This window comes from Hyperolius riggenbachi, chromosome 8 (genome assembly GCF_040937935.1).
Source record: "Hyperolius riggenbachi isolate aHypRig1 chromosome 8, aHypRig1.pri, whole genome shotgun sequence".
Taxonomy (NCBI): domain Eukaryota; kingdom Metazoa; phylum Chordata; class Amphibia; order Anura; family Hyperoliidae; genus Hyperolius; species Hyperolius riggenbachi.
The window spans coordinates 133,167,225-133,181,156 of NC_090653.1; the positions used below are offsets into that span (position 1 = coordinate 133,167,225).

The 13,932-nt window shown below is 41.8% G+C and overlaps 1 protein-coding gene across 2 annotated transcripts in view; it reads left to right on the forward strand.

Annotated features, from left to right (window-relative positions):
* Window positions 1–13,932, forward strand: part of CAPN6 (calpain 6) — a 174,266-nt gene that overhangs the window by 145,405 nt on the left and 14,929 nt on the right. For both annotated transcript variants that reach the window (XM_068251113.1, XM_068251112.1), the window contains 2 exons: window positions 8,838–8,957; window positions 12,774–12,976. In XM_068251113.1, the coding sequence (XP_068107214.1) occupies window positions 8,838–8,957; window positions 12,774–12,976 (323 nt within the window). The remainder of the gene's footprint in view (window positions 1–8,837; window positions 8,958–12,773; window positions 12,977–13,932) is intronic.

Sequence of the window (13,932 nt, forward strand, 5' to 3'; positions counted from 1 at the left end):
TCCTCAATGGAAGGAACTGTCTTATTGTCATCACGAGTTATTTGGAATATAGTGTCACCAAAGTCTTGATGAGAACTGTTCTTACAACTGATTTGCTTTTGTACATCGCATGAAGTCTTTAAACTGAAACTCTCCTGAACTTGAAAGTTAAAAGGATGTTTAAGTGAATGAAAGGTGCATTCAGATTCTCTGATGCTGGTCTTGCATGAGAACACATCATAAGACTCTTGAAATGTATTTAAGCAAATATCTCCTATTATGACCCATCCAAAATCTAGTTTCTGTGCATAAGGGGCATCATTTGGTCCATTGCATTGTTGTCGCACCTTATGGACTCTTGGGATATCTCTGCCTAAAAGAAGGAGAATCTTTGCATCATCATCAAGCGGTGGAATGTAACTGGCTATGTGTTTCATATGAGGATGATAAAGAGCCGCTTCTGGTGTAGGGATCTCTTCTCGATTGTTTGGCAACTGATCACATTCGATAAGTGTTGGAAGTGAAAATTCTGTGTTTCCATACTCAGATGCTACCACAAAACCATGTGCTCTTCTTCCAGATATCTTAACCAGGCCTGAGCAAGTTTGTAAAGTGTAGGGCCAGGTTTCTCCTTGAATATTGAACACGTTGAAGAATTCTGGACTTGCTAATGAACGATTGCTCTGGTCGTCAAGGATAGCATACATCTTCACTGCGCTCTGTGGTCGTCCTTCTGGATATACCTTGACCAGACATATTTTACTGCATGACTTTCTGTGGAATCCTTCTTCACATACCTCAGTACATTTTGTGGATACAGATGCTGTCATTTCCTCAGTACTCTCCCCGCCATAACTTGGTGTAATCTTTGAGGCTTGAGCAGTTTGAAGCACTTCTTTGGGAGTACCAGGATGATAAGCCGTTATGTGTTTATCACTGTTGCAGTCAAAACATTTGACAAGAACTTTACAGTCTTTAGCAAAGTGGTCTGTAGATGCACAACATCTATAACAAATATCGTGTTCTCTGAGGAAAGACTTGCGCTCTTCAAAGGGCATTTGTTTAAACACACGACAATTTCTAAGAGGGTGTGGCTTGTTATGAATAGGACATTGATACCTAGGATCATTTTCCTTGACTTGCTGTGGTTTAAAATCAGAGTCTTGAGAACTTGAGAAGATTCCAGTCTTCTTGACATAGATAGAGTTCCGTGAGTCCTTAAACTTGCCTTGAGTATCGCAATTTAAAGATGTTGAAGGAAGAACTGTAGTATCAAAAAATAAAAAGCTTGGGTCATTCTTTACAGTAGCTATGTCTCTAATAAATTTGGAGAAAAAAGAAAAAGGTGGAAAGGATACTTTATAGTCCTGTTTATATTTAGATCCTTTCTTTGCCCATTCACTCTGAATATTCGGTGGCAACTTCTGTACAATTGGGTTTACACCATGAGCTGTATCCAAGTAGACAAGACCTGGAAGGTGTGGGTCTGCCTTGGCTCTTTCTACTTCAAGAAGAAGGTCGCTTAATTCTTGAAACTTGTGGTTGTCCTTGTTAGACAGTTTTGGGAAGTTTCGAAGTCTCTTGAATAAGGCAAGCTCAATAGCTTCAGAACATCCATAAACTCTCTCTAATCTCTCCCAAACTATGTTAAGACCCATTGCTGGATCATCGCAATGAACAGATTTCAGTCTTTTAACTTGTTCTGATGACTGCGGTCCCAACCATTTGATAAGTAGGTCAAGTTCTCCTATAGGTTCAATCTCCAGGTTCTGGATTATAGTCTTGAATGTAGCTCGCCAACCTCTGTAGTTTTCTGGTTGATCATCAAATTTCGTTAGTCCAGAGTTAAGAAGCTCTCGGCGAATCATATACTTGCCAACTTCTACAATTTCAGACTTTTCTGATTTTATTTCTGTACGTGGAAATGCGTCACCACTGCAGACAGTATGTGGCTTGTGCTGTTCCAGTGGTGATGGAGAGAATGGAGATGCAGATGTGTTTACTCCAGGCGAGGGTTTGATCTGTGTGATGTTTGGAGCATGGGAGCTTGAAAAAGACTGTGTTATGAGATTCATGGGATTTGTTCCAATTGGTTGTGATATTTCTTTGTGATTATATCTTGCTGAGGTCTGACAAGGTGTATAGATTTGTTCTCTTGGACTTGTAGTGTTGGACAGCATAGCAGAATCCTTCAAAGGTACAGTGTTAAGCTGAGATTCATGTTTTAATGGTATGCATTCTGGCTGCTTACTTGCTGAACAGGTAGGTGTAGAGACTTCAGCTGTATGCAGGGGAGTATATCCATTGTTCTGGTTCATAACAAATTGCAAAGTTCGTTTAGCAGGATCGTCAGCAGACTTTAGGCTAGGGTAATTAATTCCTTCTTCCTCTTCCACAGCTTGTTCGAAGACCTTTAACCTTGCTAGAGCTGCTGCTTCTTCTCTTTTCTTTTGCAGAAGTTCTAACTGGGCCTCTGTCTCTGCCTGTACACGTGTTGCTTCTGCCTGTGCTTCTGCCTGCACACGTGTTGCTTCTGCCTGCACACGTGTTGCTTCTGCCTGTGCTTCTGCCTGCACACGTGTTGCTTCTGCCTGTGCTTCCGCCTGTTTGCGTGCTGCGTCCGCCTGTTTGCGTGCTGCGTCCGCTTTAAGAGTCGATTCTTGTTCAAAGCAATAAGATTGTGCTTTCGCAGCCTCTGCTTCTGCACGGGCTTTGACTAACTGAATGCTTAATGATGACCTCTGGGAGAGTGACTGCAGCGATTTGCATGATCTAGTAAATCTGTGAGAGGTTGCTTGCACTGACAGTTTTTTTGAGTGTCTAGAAGAAATAGAGGTACAGGATGTAGTTTCGATCAAATTTGCTATCCTATTCTCTAACTGTAACTTCGCTTCCATAAACGCAACATGTCTCTGTTGATCAGCGGTGGTAAAGTCATCCAACTCTTTTGACGCTTGTTCTGTACTAACTTGCGATAGAAAGGAAGAATATTTTTCAGAGATTTTCCTGTAATTTTCATATGTCTTCTTAAGTCTTGTAAGTGCATTGTTTAATTGCTCTCCATTACTGCCAGTCTTCTCAATATCAGATATGTGTTGCAGCGTTTTTATCCACAATTCAGACAGACTATGGAACATTCCTTCACTTTCTGCTTCATACCTCTCTCTTGCCTTTAGAGAAAGATGTATTGACCGCCTTGGTCTCTCAGGCAGTACAACATGTTTATCTGAATCATCTTGACCGAGCATTAATTCATCTTCCATGTTAATAGAATGCATAGAAATAGACATGCTCTATGGTTGCAGATATGATGCTTATGAATCTTATCACTGGGTGATTTTTTTTTTTTTTTTTTTTAAACTTAATAGCGATAGTCCCAAACAGAAGAAATGTACAATTTCTGAAGCAGTCTGTACTCACTGTATTCACTGTAGGAAGGCAGACAGGCAATTCTTGTACTTTTTTGCTGAACGTCTATTTACTCTTTGTAGATTTGTGTTTGAGGTGTAGCTAAGTAATCCTTTATCGTATTGCAGATCAGTCCTTTACTGATGAGATGACAGGAAATCCCATTACCTTCTTGCAGATATCATATTTTTACTGTTCTGTTTCGAATTCCCGCTTTATGTGTGAGGCATACTCCAGAAGACCCAGTCTGTATAGCAGTATAACTCCACACTGATTTAGAAACCTCCACAGGCAGTTTACTCGATGAAATAATGACTCCAAGTATAATCTGTAGTATCTTTACTTGCGTTGAAAGCATACAAAGATGTTTTTTAGAGCATATTCATAGATAAAAATATGATGCGACTACAAGCACAGCAGGATCTCCTCACTAACTGAACTCAACTGTTGCAGAAACATCTAGACAAGGCTGTTGAGCAGGGAGTTACAGTTGGGAAATGCTAAATAACTAAATCTTGCAGGGGGACTGGAATATACTAATACAAAGAATATAAATAATGTTAAATAACATTAAAGGAGGCTGTTGTGACAGCACAATTATACTGTACAGTATAATCTATTGCATTGTATCCACATGCAGTGCAAATATGTTTTCAGTTTCACTGCATATATTTTGAAACAAGTCCTCTTAGAATTTTAAATACAGTGACCATAAGAACATCCAGGCATATAGAAGCAAATGCTGCTGGAGTTAAAAGACAGTACAGAAAAGGAAGCTATATCTACATTATTATACTTCACATGCAGGGCATAACTAAGGGGCCCTCCAGCAGATAGTTACCCCTCCCCAAGTTCGCCCAACCCCCCACCCCATAACGGGTGCAATCATTATGACCCCTCTAAAACAGGTGTGACCATCATGAAAACTTTTCTTCTCCCCTACTGAATTAATTCCCCCCCCCCCCCATGCAGCCATACATTGCAGTGCTGTTCCCCTCCCTCAATAGTAATGAATGCATCCCCTTCCAGCATTAACTTTGGAATGCTGCAGTCCTCCCATCTGCCTCACTGTCCAGCCATCTATCTCCTGCAGCTGGCATTCTTATGATGTGACAGCCGAGAGAGCAAGGCAGACAGGAGGAGAGGACCATTTTCCACACATGAATTTGGATGCGGAATCGCAGCCTATTGAAATCAATAAGCTGCATTTGGGGGAGGGGGGTAATGATGCATGCTGCAGTTTTCCGCAGCACACATAAGAATCGCAATAGCCATGCATGGCACGGCAAAGAGATACAGATGCGAACTCTCATCAGCACGTGTGCCGCATCCTTTTAGGAAACGGGCTCTTGGCCTCCCTTTGACAATAGGACCTACTTCTCTGGTAGTTACGCCACTGGTCACATCCAGTAGAAATGAGTCATCATTTATATCTAAGTAATTTCTACTCTCCAAGATACTTTTACTAAACTATAAAACATGACTTAGAACTAGACAAGTTACTGTATATATTCAGGAGTGGTTTCAATTAGATATCAACCGTTTTTCAGTGTAATCATAAAATACATATAGGGATACAGTGTTCTCCAGACCTCTAGTTATATGTTGGAAGCTATTTTTGGGAAGGTTAAAGGTTCATACACACGTCCAACTTTACGCCTGATTGCCATTTAAACCGGTCGTTTAAACGACTTCAAGTGCAAACAACAAGTTGTTCAAACGTCCTGTACACACTGACCAACAAAGCGGCTGATATCCTCGTTTACATGACGTTTAACCAACTTGATAATGGACTATGGACTGGATAGAACAATGGACTAGATTAAACGACCAACAGGTTTTAGCAGTAGTTGGTTGGAAAAGTTGGACATGTATACGCACCTTTAGTGTCACTACTCCATGTTGTTTTCACGCCGTCAGACTACTCTGTTGTGATTACTTGATAAAACTCTGGCCATTAGCTTCTCCCTTCCCCGCTGTGGTTCTGCTTATTCTGCAAATGTTGAAGTAGACAGCTGCACATACAAGGTGACATCACCAAAACATGTGCCATTGAATAGCAATATGTTTCAGTGTCTTTAGAGGCACCTTATCAATAAAATGTCTGTAAGCAACCAGCAAGCAAGTAAATACACAAAATAATTTTGACAGCACTTTTTCACCTACTTTTCAAATTCCAAAGTGTTTAAAAGTTATTTTAAACAAAAGATAAAAAATTATCTCCTAGGAGAAAAAGTGAATAGAATAAGGGCCATTGTTCCTAGAGTACAATCTATTCCACCTGATTCCGCATAACTCCTTATTATCTGACATGAATCAAACAATAAGGGCTCCATCTAGCACCACCTGCTCAGCTCTCACCAAATGAATACAAAATACCTGCTTCTAGAGGTAGAGAAATAAATATATACACCACTATTACGAAAATCATAAAATGTAAAATAAGTGTAAACACATCAGAATCAGAATCATTTTATTTATCGCCAAGCACGACTTGGTCGTGCCCGGAATTGGGCTTAGCACAAAGCAGGTACAGAAAAGGACAGGCAACAGAGATAACAGGTAGCATACATCAAACATAATGTTGTACAGTGGTGATACACAACAGAGAAAATATGTAGATCTGCCATGCAGACATGCTTAAGGGATGGTTCTGGCTAGTTGAGGGAGAACGGTTCTGGCTAGTTGAAGAGCAGGCTGATGGGAGGACGGTGCGGTGGTGGAGGGGAATGGGAGTGAGTCTAGAGAGTTCAGTGATTTGACTGCTGAGGGCAAGAAACTGTTCCTGTGTCTTGAGGTCCTGGTGTAGATGGACCGATACCTCTGGCCCGAACGGAGCCAACTGAAGAAGCGAGAGCCTGGGTGTGAGGGATCGTTAGCGATCCCCAAAGCTCTGGAGCACAGTCTGGTGTTGTAGAGGAGGTCCAGCGGGAGGAGAGGTTTTCCAATGATTCTTTCCGCCGATTTGATGACCCTCTGTAGCTTGTGTCTATCACTGGCAGAGGAGCCAGCGTACCAGACCAATATAGAAGAGCACAGGACAGATTCAATTGTGGCTGAGTAGAAGCTTGTCAGAAGTTTCTGGTCTATACCGAACTTCCTCAGTTGGCGGAGGAAGAATAGTCTCTGCTGGGCTTTCCTCTGGATGGAGGTGGTATTGGCCTTCCACCTCAGGTCGGTGGAGATGGTTGTGCCCAGGAGACGAGCGCAGGGGAGTCGAGCGACTTTCATGCCTTCAATATGGATTGGGGGTGGGGTGGGGGCGCGCTTCCTAAAGTCTATGATCAGCTCAACAGTTTTTGCGGTGTTGAGGATCAACCCATTCACCCTACACCAGTTGCAGATACTTTCGACCTGGTGACGGTAAGCCTCCTCATCGTTGTTGGAGATGAGTCCAACAATGGTGGTGTCATCCGCAAATTTGATGACTTTGACGGAGCTTAAGGAGTACGTTTTTTCCAGAGTCAAATGAGCTATAAATTACTTTTCTCTCATGTTGCGGCCACTCACAGTAGGTAGTAGAAATCTGACAGAACCGACAGGTTTTGGACTAGCCAACCTCCTCATGGGGGATACTCAGTGTTTTCTTTATTTTCAAAAGCATTCAGTGAATGGCAGTTGCTCTGTCCAACTGCCAAAAAAGCGTGCAGCGAGCAGGGAGGCTGACCAGCATCATTGTATAAATCCTTTTCAGGGAGTGTCTTTATAAAGAATAAAAGCTTTGCTGAGAATCCCCCATGAAGAGATGGGCTAGTCCTAAACCTGTCGGTTCTGTCATATTTCTACTACCTACTGTAAGTCACAGCAATATAGGAGAAAAGTAATTTATGGCTCAATTTGCTCTGGGAGAAACATATATGTACATATTTGTATATATTTGTATATACATATTTGTATATAAATATATGTTTATTTGTATATGTTTACATATATTTTAAATTTTACAATTTTCCGCGATAGTGGTCCTTTAACAAAATATAATAAAATAATACAAATTTTGAAATTAAAAAGTAAAAATAAAATAAATACTTAACAAATAAAAAAAACAATAAAATGAAATACCACAAATAAAAATAAACTCATAAATATCAGATCATTGCATCCTCCTACAATGTATACATTTCATAATTAAATAACCAGACCATTTTGATCATAATCATAAAATTCATGATTTACACCTGTAGGGATGAAAGTACCCATCTCATAAATCCACTTTGTCCCAGCAGAGGACGCTTGGCTTACAAACCAAGCACTCTTTCAGTAGTACAAAAGGGCATAACTCCCATTAGGCATCAATGTTTCTCCTTACAGAGCTTATTCCCTTCTGCCTATGTATTCCAATAAACAATATCACACATAACATCCTTTTGATAGCATGTGAGAGTGGACTGAATATTAAACATTGTTCCCTTTAAAATGTTATTGTATGTTTTTTTTTTTTTGTTTTTTTTTTTTTGTAGAGCTACACCCTAAAGATCCTCACATCTAAAGAAAAGCCTTTTAGCTATGATAAGCCAATCCTGAATCTTCACTTTAGGGCAGGGGTCTCAAAATCGCGGCCCGCGGGCCATTTGCGGCCCTCGATACAATATTTTGTGGCCCTCGCTGGCAAAAGCTTCCTTATAGTTCGCTTCAGTGCTCCCAAGCAATCCGCCGCATCCCCGCCGCTAAACGAGGGCTGCAGAGCCCCCAAATCGCCCTGGGGGCAATCCGCCGGCATTTCCTGGAAGGGGCAAAGCTTTCGCCGCACGGATCGCCGCCTCTCCCCGCCCCTCTCTGTGAAGGAAGAGTGAGAGAGGCTGGCAGAGGCGGCGATGCGCCGCGATTGTGAAATTCCTTGTGCGGCCCAGCCTCATCCTGACTTTGCCTCCTGCGGCCCCCAGGTAAATTGAGTTTGAGACCATTGCTTTAGGATATATTCACTAAACTGTAGTAATGAGAATCATGTGCGTAAAATATGCATTACGCTCTAATCACTTTACGTATGTTATTCTCATTACTGAAGTTTACAAAATACACCCTCCATATATAAAACCAGCCTACCTACATTATTGGTCCTGATGAATCTTACAAAATCTCCCCAATGAGCCTTTAAAACCCCTTCATATAATAATATCATCTATAAAGCAATGCTATAGGATGAGCTCTGAGTCAGTCTACCCCCATCCCGTACGACCTCCTCCTGCCACTCTGCCAATAATAGATTGGCGGGACAGGAGAGGATGATTGCAATAAAGTCACAGACTGCAATAAAAATCTTATGAAGGTCCTTCTAACCCTTCAATAGATCTATCCAAAACTGAAAAAGAAATGAGAGAGTGGGTGAGAGTGGGATGTACCATCAGTGATTTCTTTATGACATTCCTTCTCATTATGAAAATATAAGAGAGATAATAAGGTATTCTTGTATAATAACCAGCCTGTGTTAATCTTATTTGCGTTTTCTTCAGTACATATTCGAAGTATCGAAGGAGAAAGATGAAGTGCTTGTTTCTTTACATCAGGCAGCCCCGAGGAGGCGGAGGTCTGGCAGACGGGATAACTTTATTATAGGCTTCGAAATACTGAAGGTATTGAACTACATTGAATGTATGTTCTTATAAAAGGGAATATCGTGCCAGACTACTCAGAAATGTGTGCACGGTTTTATATCCTGGATAATCCTCACACCTATTATTAAAGCTAAAATGGATTTTCCACTTGGCCCCCTTCTCATTAAGCTAGAATGGGGTTTACTGGATGCCACCTGTTGGAAAAGGTAATGGAAATATCTATGACGGTTTAGGAAAGCTTCTCTGGCCTTGGTTTGGTTACTTAGTTGATAATGCCTCTCTGCATTTTATGCCATCTATAAAGAATGGATCAGTGTACACTCAAGTACAGTGAGCGTATCACAGACCACGATCTTAGAGGCTCATCAGGCTTTCACTGTTTTTACTGTTTATTCGGTTTTGAAGGTCTTCAGCAATTGCCATGACAGGATGTTGGATTCGAATAAATGACTAGGACAGGAATAAAAATCATCTACTGTTAGACACTTTATACTATAACATTGCGGTCTATGCAGCACCCATCTTACTGCACGGCGGTCGGAGCCCAAATTACCTGCTTCCCTTTATACATGCACCAATAAAGGTTCAGCAATTTTTACATATCCATTGGCCAACATACTTCTCAATGTAGCCTTCCTTCTGCATAACACAGCAGCTGGCTGCTCACATCGGTGCTATGCCACTAATAGAGATCTCTTCATCTCCATAGTAGGCTGGATGCTTAAAAACAAGAAGAGAATTGAGAGCCCAATATGGTGCAGTATTGTCAGGTAAAATGAAGAGTTCAATACAATTTTATGCGTATATACTCACAAACACGGGTTACCCATAGGCAACCACTTTAAATGCAGGTGGGGAGCATTAGGACCCCACTCAGGTTAAGAAGTCGCTCTCTGTAGATAGTAGATGGGGATGCACCCCTCCACCCAGGGTGGACTAGAAGATCAGCAAAAACTTGGTATACAGAGGCACCAGAGGAGAGTAAAACGTTTTAAAAACCGCTTGAAAAGCAGAGGGGGATGTTAGGGTGGACTTACCTCCCTCTTACAAAAAAAGAAGACTCGATAAAACAGAATTGACAAATAATTTATTCAACTCCACAAATGTGACGCGTTTCGCGGGCGTGACCCCGTTTCCTCAGGCAAAAATGGGAGCACAACTGGAATAAAAACAAAATATACTACCCACAGAATTGCAACAATCGGCGGAGCAGATAATTGGTAGAAAGCACATAAAATAATTGCTACATAAAGCATTGCTACAAAAAAACATTTTTGGCCCACATAAACACAGGGCCATGCGAACAAGCTTAGATGTCAGAAATCAAATAGCTTAGGCTTAATGCTCACAGATTAGCGGGTTCATATTGTATGTCTCAAAGTGAAACAGTTACATGGTAGAGCTAGGTATAGGCCACGGTCTATTCCCAGAAAGCATATAGAGCTTTATATGGACACAAAAAGGATTAATATAAACTGCAAGCATAAAGTATAGGATAACTTACCTCAGTGGGTCAAGCAATAGGTTTGAGCGCCTCTGTGTCACTATGAAGTGAGGCTTGCTTTAAATAGGGAGAGAGGTTAAACTGACAGGACTAAAGTCTAATCAGGAAGTGTTTGGTAACAGGAAGTGTGACTAACGTCACACAGGAAAGTGAGTATTTCCAGTGGGATAGTTACGGGATACCCAGCAGGGGCTGGGATATGGGATATCCAGCAGTGGCTGGATAGTGTAATGGTTAAGGGCTCTGCGTCCAACACAGGCGACTCGGGTTCAAAACCCGGCTCTGCCAGTTTAGCAAGCCAGCATGTAAGGCCTGGGGCACACCAGAGGAGTTTTTCTGAGCGTTTTGAGTTTTTAAATCTGCTGCTAATGTTATCCTATGTGTCTGTGCACACTGGAGCAATGAGGTTTTGTAAAAAAAACCATAGCATTACATTGGGAAGAGCTTTTAGAGGTTTCAAAAGCTCTTCCCAATGTAATGCTATGGTTTTTTTTACAAAACCTCATTGCTCCAGTGTGCACAGACACATAGGATAACATTAGCAGCAGATTTAAAAACTCAAAACACTCAGAAAAACTCCTCTGGTGTGCACCAGGCCTTAGGCCTGGTGCACACCAAAAACCGCTAGCAGATCCGCAAAATGCTAGCATATTTTGAAACGCTTTTTCTTATTTCTCTGTAGCGTTTCAGCTAGCGTTTTGCGGTTTTGTGTAGCGGTTTTGGTGTAGTAGATTTCATATATTGTTACAGTAAAGCTGTTACTGAACAGCTTCTGTAACAAAAACGCCGGCAAAACCGCTCTGAACAGGCGTTTTTCAGAGCGGTTTGCGTTTTTCCTATACTTAACATTGAGGCAGAAACGCATCCGAAATCCAAAAAATGCCTCACCCCGGGAGGATTCGTTTCTGCAAAACGCCTCCCGCTCTGGTATGCACCACCCCATTGAAATACATTGACCAAGCGGATCCGCAGCCGCAAGCGGCTGCAGAAACGCTGAAAAAGCCGCTCGGTGTGCACCAGCCCTAATTCAGTATTATGGTAATAAGAGAGGCCGCGCATGTGCAGAAACCTCTGTGCCTGGCTCTTCTACTGACCACATATGCTATTGCTCCTTTGTTATTGCCTGATGAAGCGGGATCAAACCTGCGAAAGGCGTTGCATAGTTGGAGTACATAAATAAAATATATTGACTGTCTTTACTACAGTAGTTGTGTGTCTACTTGGAGGAGGCAAGTCCACCACTACCTCCTCTATTTACCAAGAATTTGTTTTTTTAAGCTCATTTAGCTTCCTTTTATCCTTTTAGCACCTCTGTTCTCCTGCATAATGTATACATATGGATTCAGGTGTAAAACTGTAAGATATAACAGTATGAGTGTTTTTAAAAACCATATAAACACGCCAACAGTATATAATAAAAGTATACATGAGCTTTGAGTATCTGGGTTGTGTGTAAAATGAATGTGGGTTTTTTTTGAGTTGTTGTGGGGAGTATTTGGTCAACAGAAAGTGTCGGGGTTCCCATGGAGGGAGTGTTTTTGCCTGAGGAAGCGGGGTCACACCCGCAAAACGCGTCGCATTTGTGGAGTTGAATAACTTATTTGTCAATTCTGTTTTATCGAGACTCAAGTGAGTCTTCTTTTTTTGTAAGAGGGAGGTAAGTCCACCCTAACATCCCCCTCTGCTTTTAAGCGGTTTTTAAACCGTTTTACTCTACTCTGGCGCCTCTGTATACCGAGTTTTTGCTGATAGTCGGCTGGATGTTTGTTTATATGCATAGTGACTTTTGTTACTGGTGGCGGCTAATAATATACCATAGTTCCTGCTCAAAAAATGAAAATCCACTAGTGGACTTCCTGAAATTAACACCCCCTTCTAAACTTGTCAGCTGCGAGATCTTTCACCAAAGAATTTTGTCCAATTTTTGGGGGTTGCCCATGGGATGGGTGAAGCTGGATTGAGCACTAAGTGTATAGGAGAAGACATGGAAGAAGATGATGAAATGTGAGTAAGAAAGGTTAGGGTTATGTGTATATTGGGGATTGAGATTAGGAGATACAAGTATTGAGGTTAGGAGAAACAATAGGGGGAGGTTAGCTTTATAGGTTATGGTTAGAAGGATGAGGTTAGGAATCACAGAGGAGATTTTTATTTTAGGGAAAGGGAAGGGGGGGATGTTGAGGTTACATATCAGGGTGGGGTGTTAGACAATCTGGTGGGGGATCTGCAGAGTGTTTTACTCCATTCCATCAATTCAACCAGAAATGATGAACATTAAAAGATGAGAAAACATTCCAAGAAACATGAACATTGTAATTTTGTTTCATCAGGTGGAACAGAACAGAGAGTGCAGAATTCACAAGATGCAAGGACAAGAGAAGGTTACAACGTCAGTGTATGCAATGGTGAGGTCCATCTTCTTGAGGAAGGTGCTGGACAAAGGAAGATATGTCATCATTCCTACAACTTTTCACCCTGACATCAGCTGTGGTTTCAGTCTGCGCATCTTTACTGATGTTCCCTCTCATTTTAGGTAAAAACCATTTCAAATACATCAATTAGTAACCTTATTACCTTGATTGCTGTCAAAATTGATTGCATAATGTTTTTCTCTGCTAGCAAAACAGATTACCACAATCTACAACTTACTCACAGTTATCATTGCAATGGTTATAACTAGTATACATTGAATTTGGTATTAGCATCCTAAGGTGCCCATACAACACTCGATTTGTGGCATCAATATCCAGCTGATTCAACCATTATGATCGATCTGGCATGCTGGAAAGACCTCTCTTGAAAGGGCTCTTTCGGGTGCGCGGCAGTAGCAGCATTTATTTTCACAACAAAATGACTGACCATAGAGAAATCTATTGGAAATCAGTTTGCACTACACGGACAGCAATAGATATTTCTCTGATCAGATTTAATCAAGAACGGGGTTTATCTGATGGACGAATCCGCTGACCATCTGCCAGTGTATAAGTTTAATTTCATGACCTCTATTGCAATATGTATACAGTGATTTAAACCCCCAAGGCTAACATAGGAGTATGCCGGGGGTAGGGGGGATTGGCGTGAGCTTCATTACTTACCTACAGGGTGCTGCTCCTCTGGCTCACGGCCTGTATGGGATGTGTGCGTGGGACACTGCTATGAACAGGGCCGCCATCAGGGGAGTACAAGAGAGACAGTAGTATGGGGCCCAGGAAGGGTCTGGGGCCCAAATAGTGGCAGTGCCACTCAAGCCTCTGCTGGCAATTATTCTACCGTGGAATAACAACAGGAGTTGTGTGGTCACCTCCCTCTTCCCTGCTGCGTGATTGGTGAACACGCATCAATGCAGGGGGGAGGGAATTATGGGCGACAGGCACATTGCTTTGACTCTACCCCACATACCGCGGCTTTGACCCCACACAATCTACCTATCAGATTGTTATTTGGCGTGAGGTGGGCCCTGTAGATTTGCCAAGTATGGGGCCCAGAAAA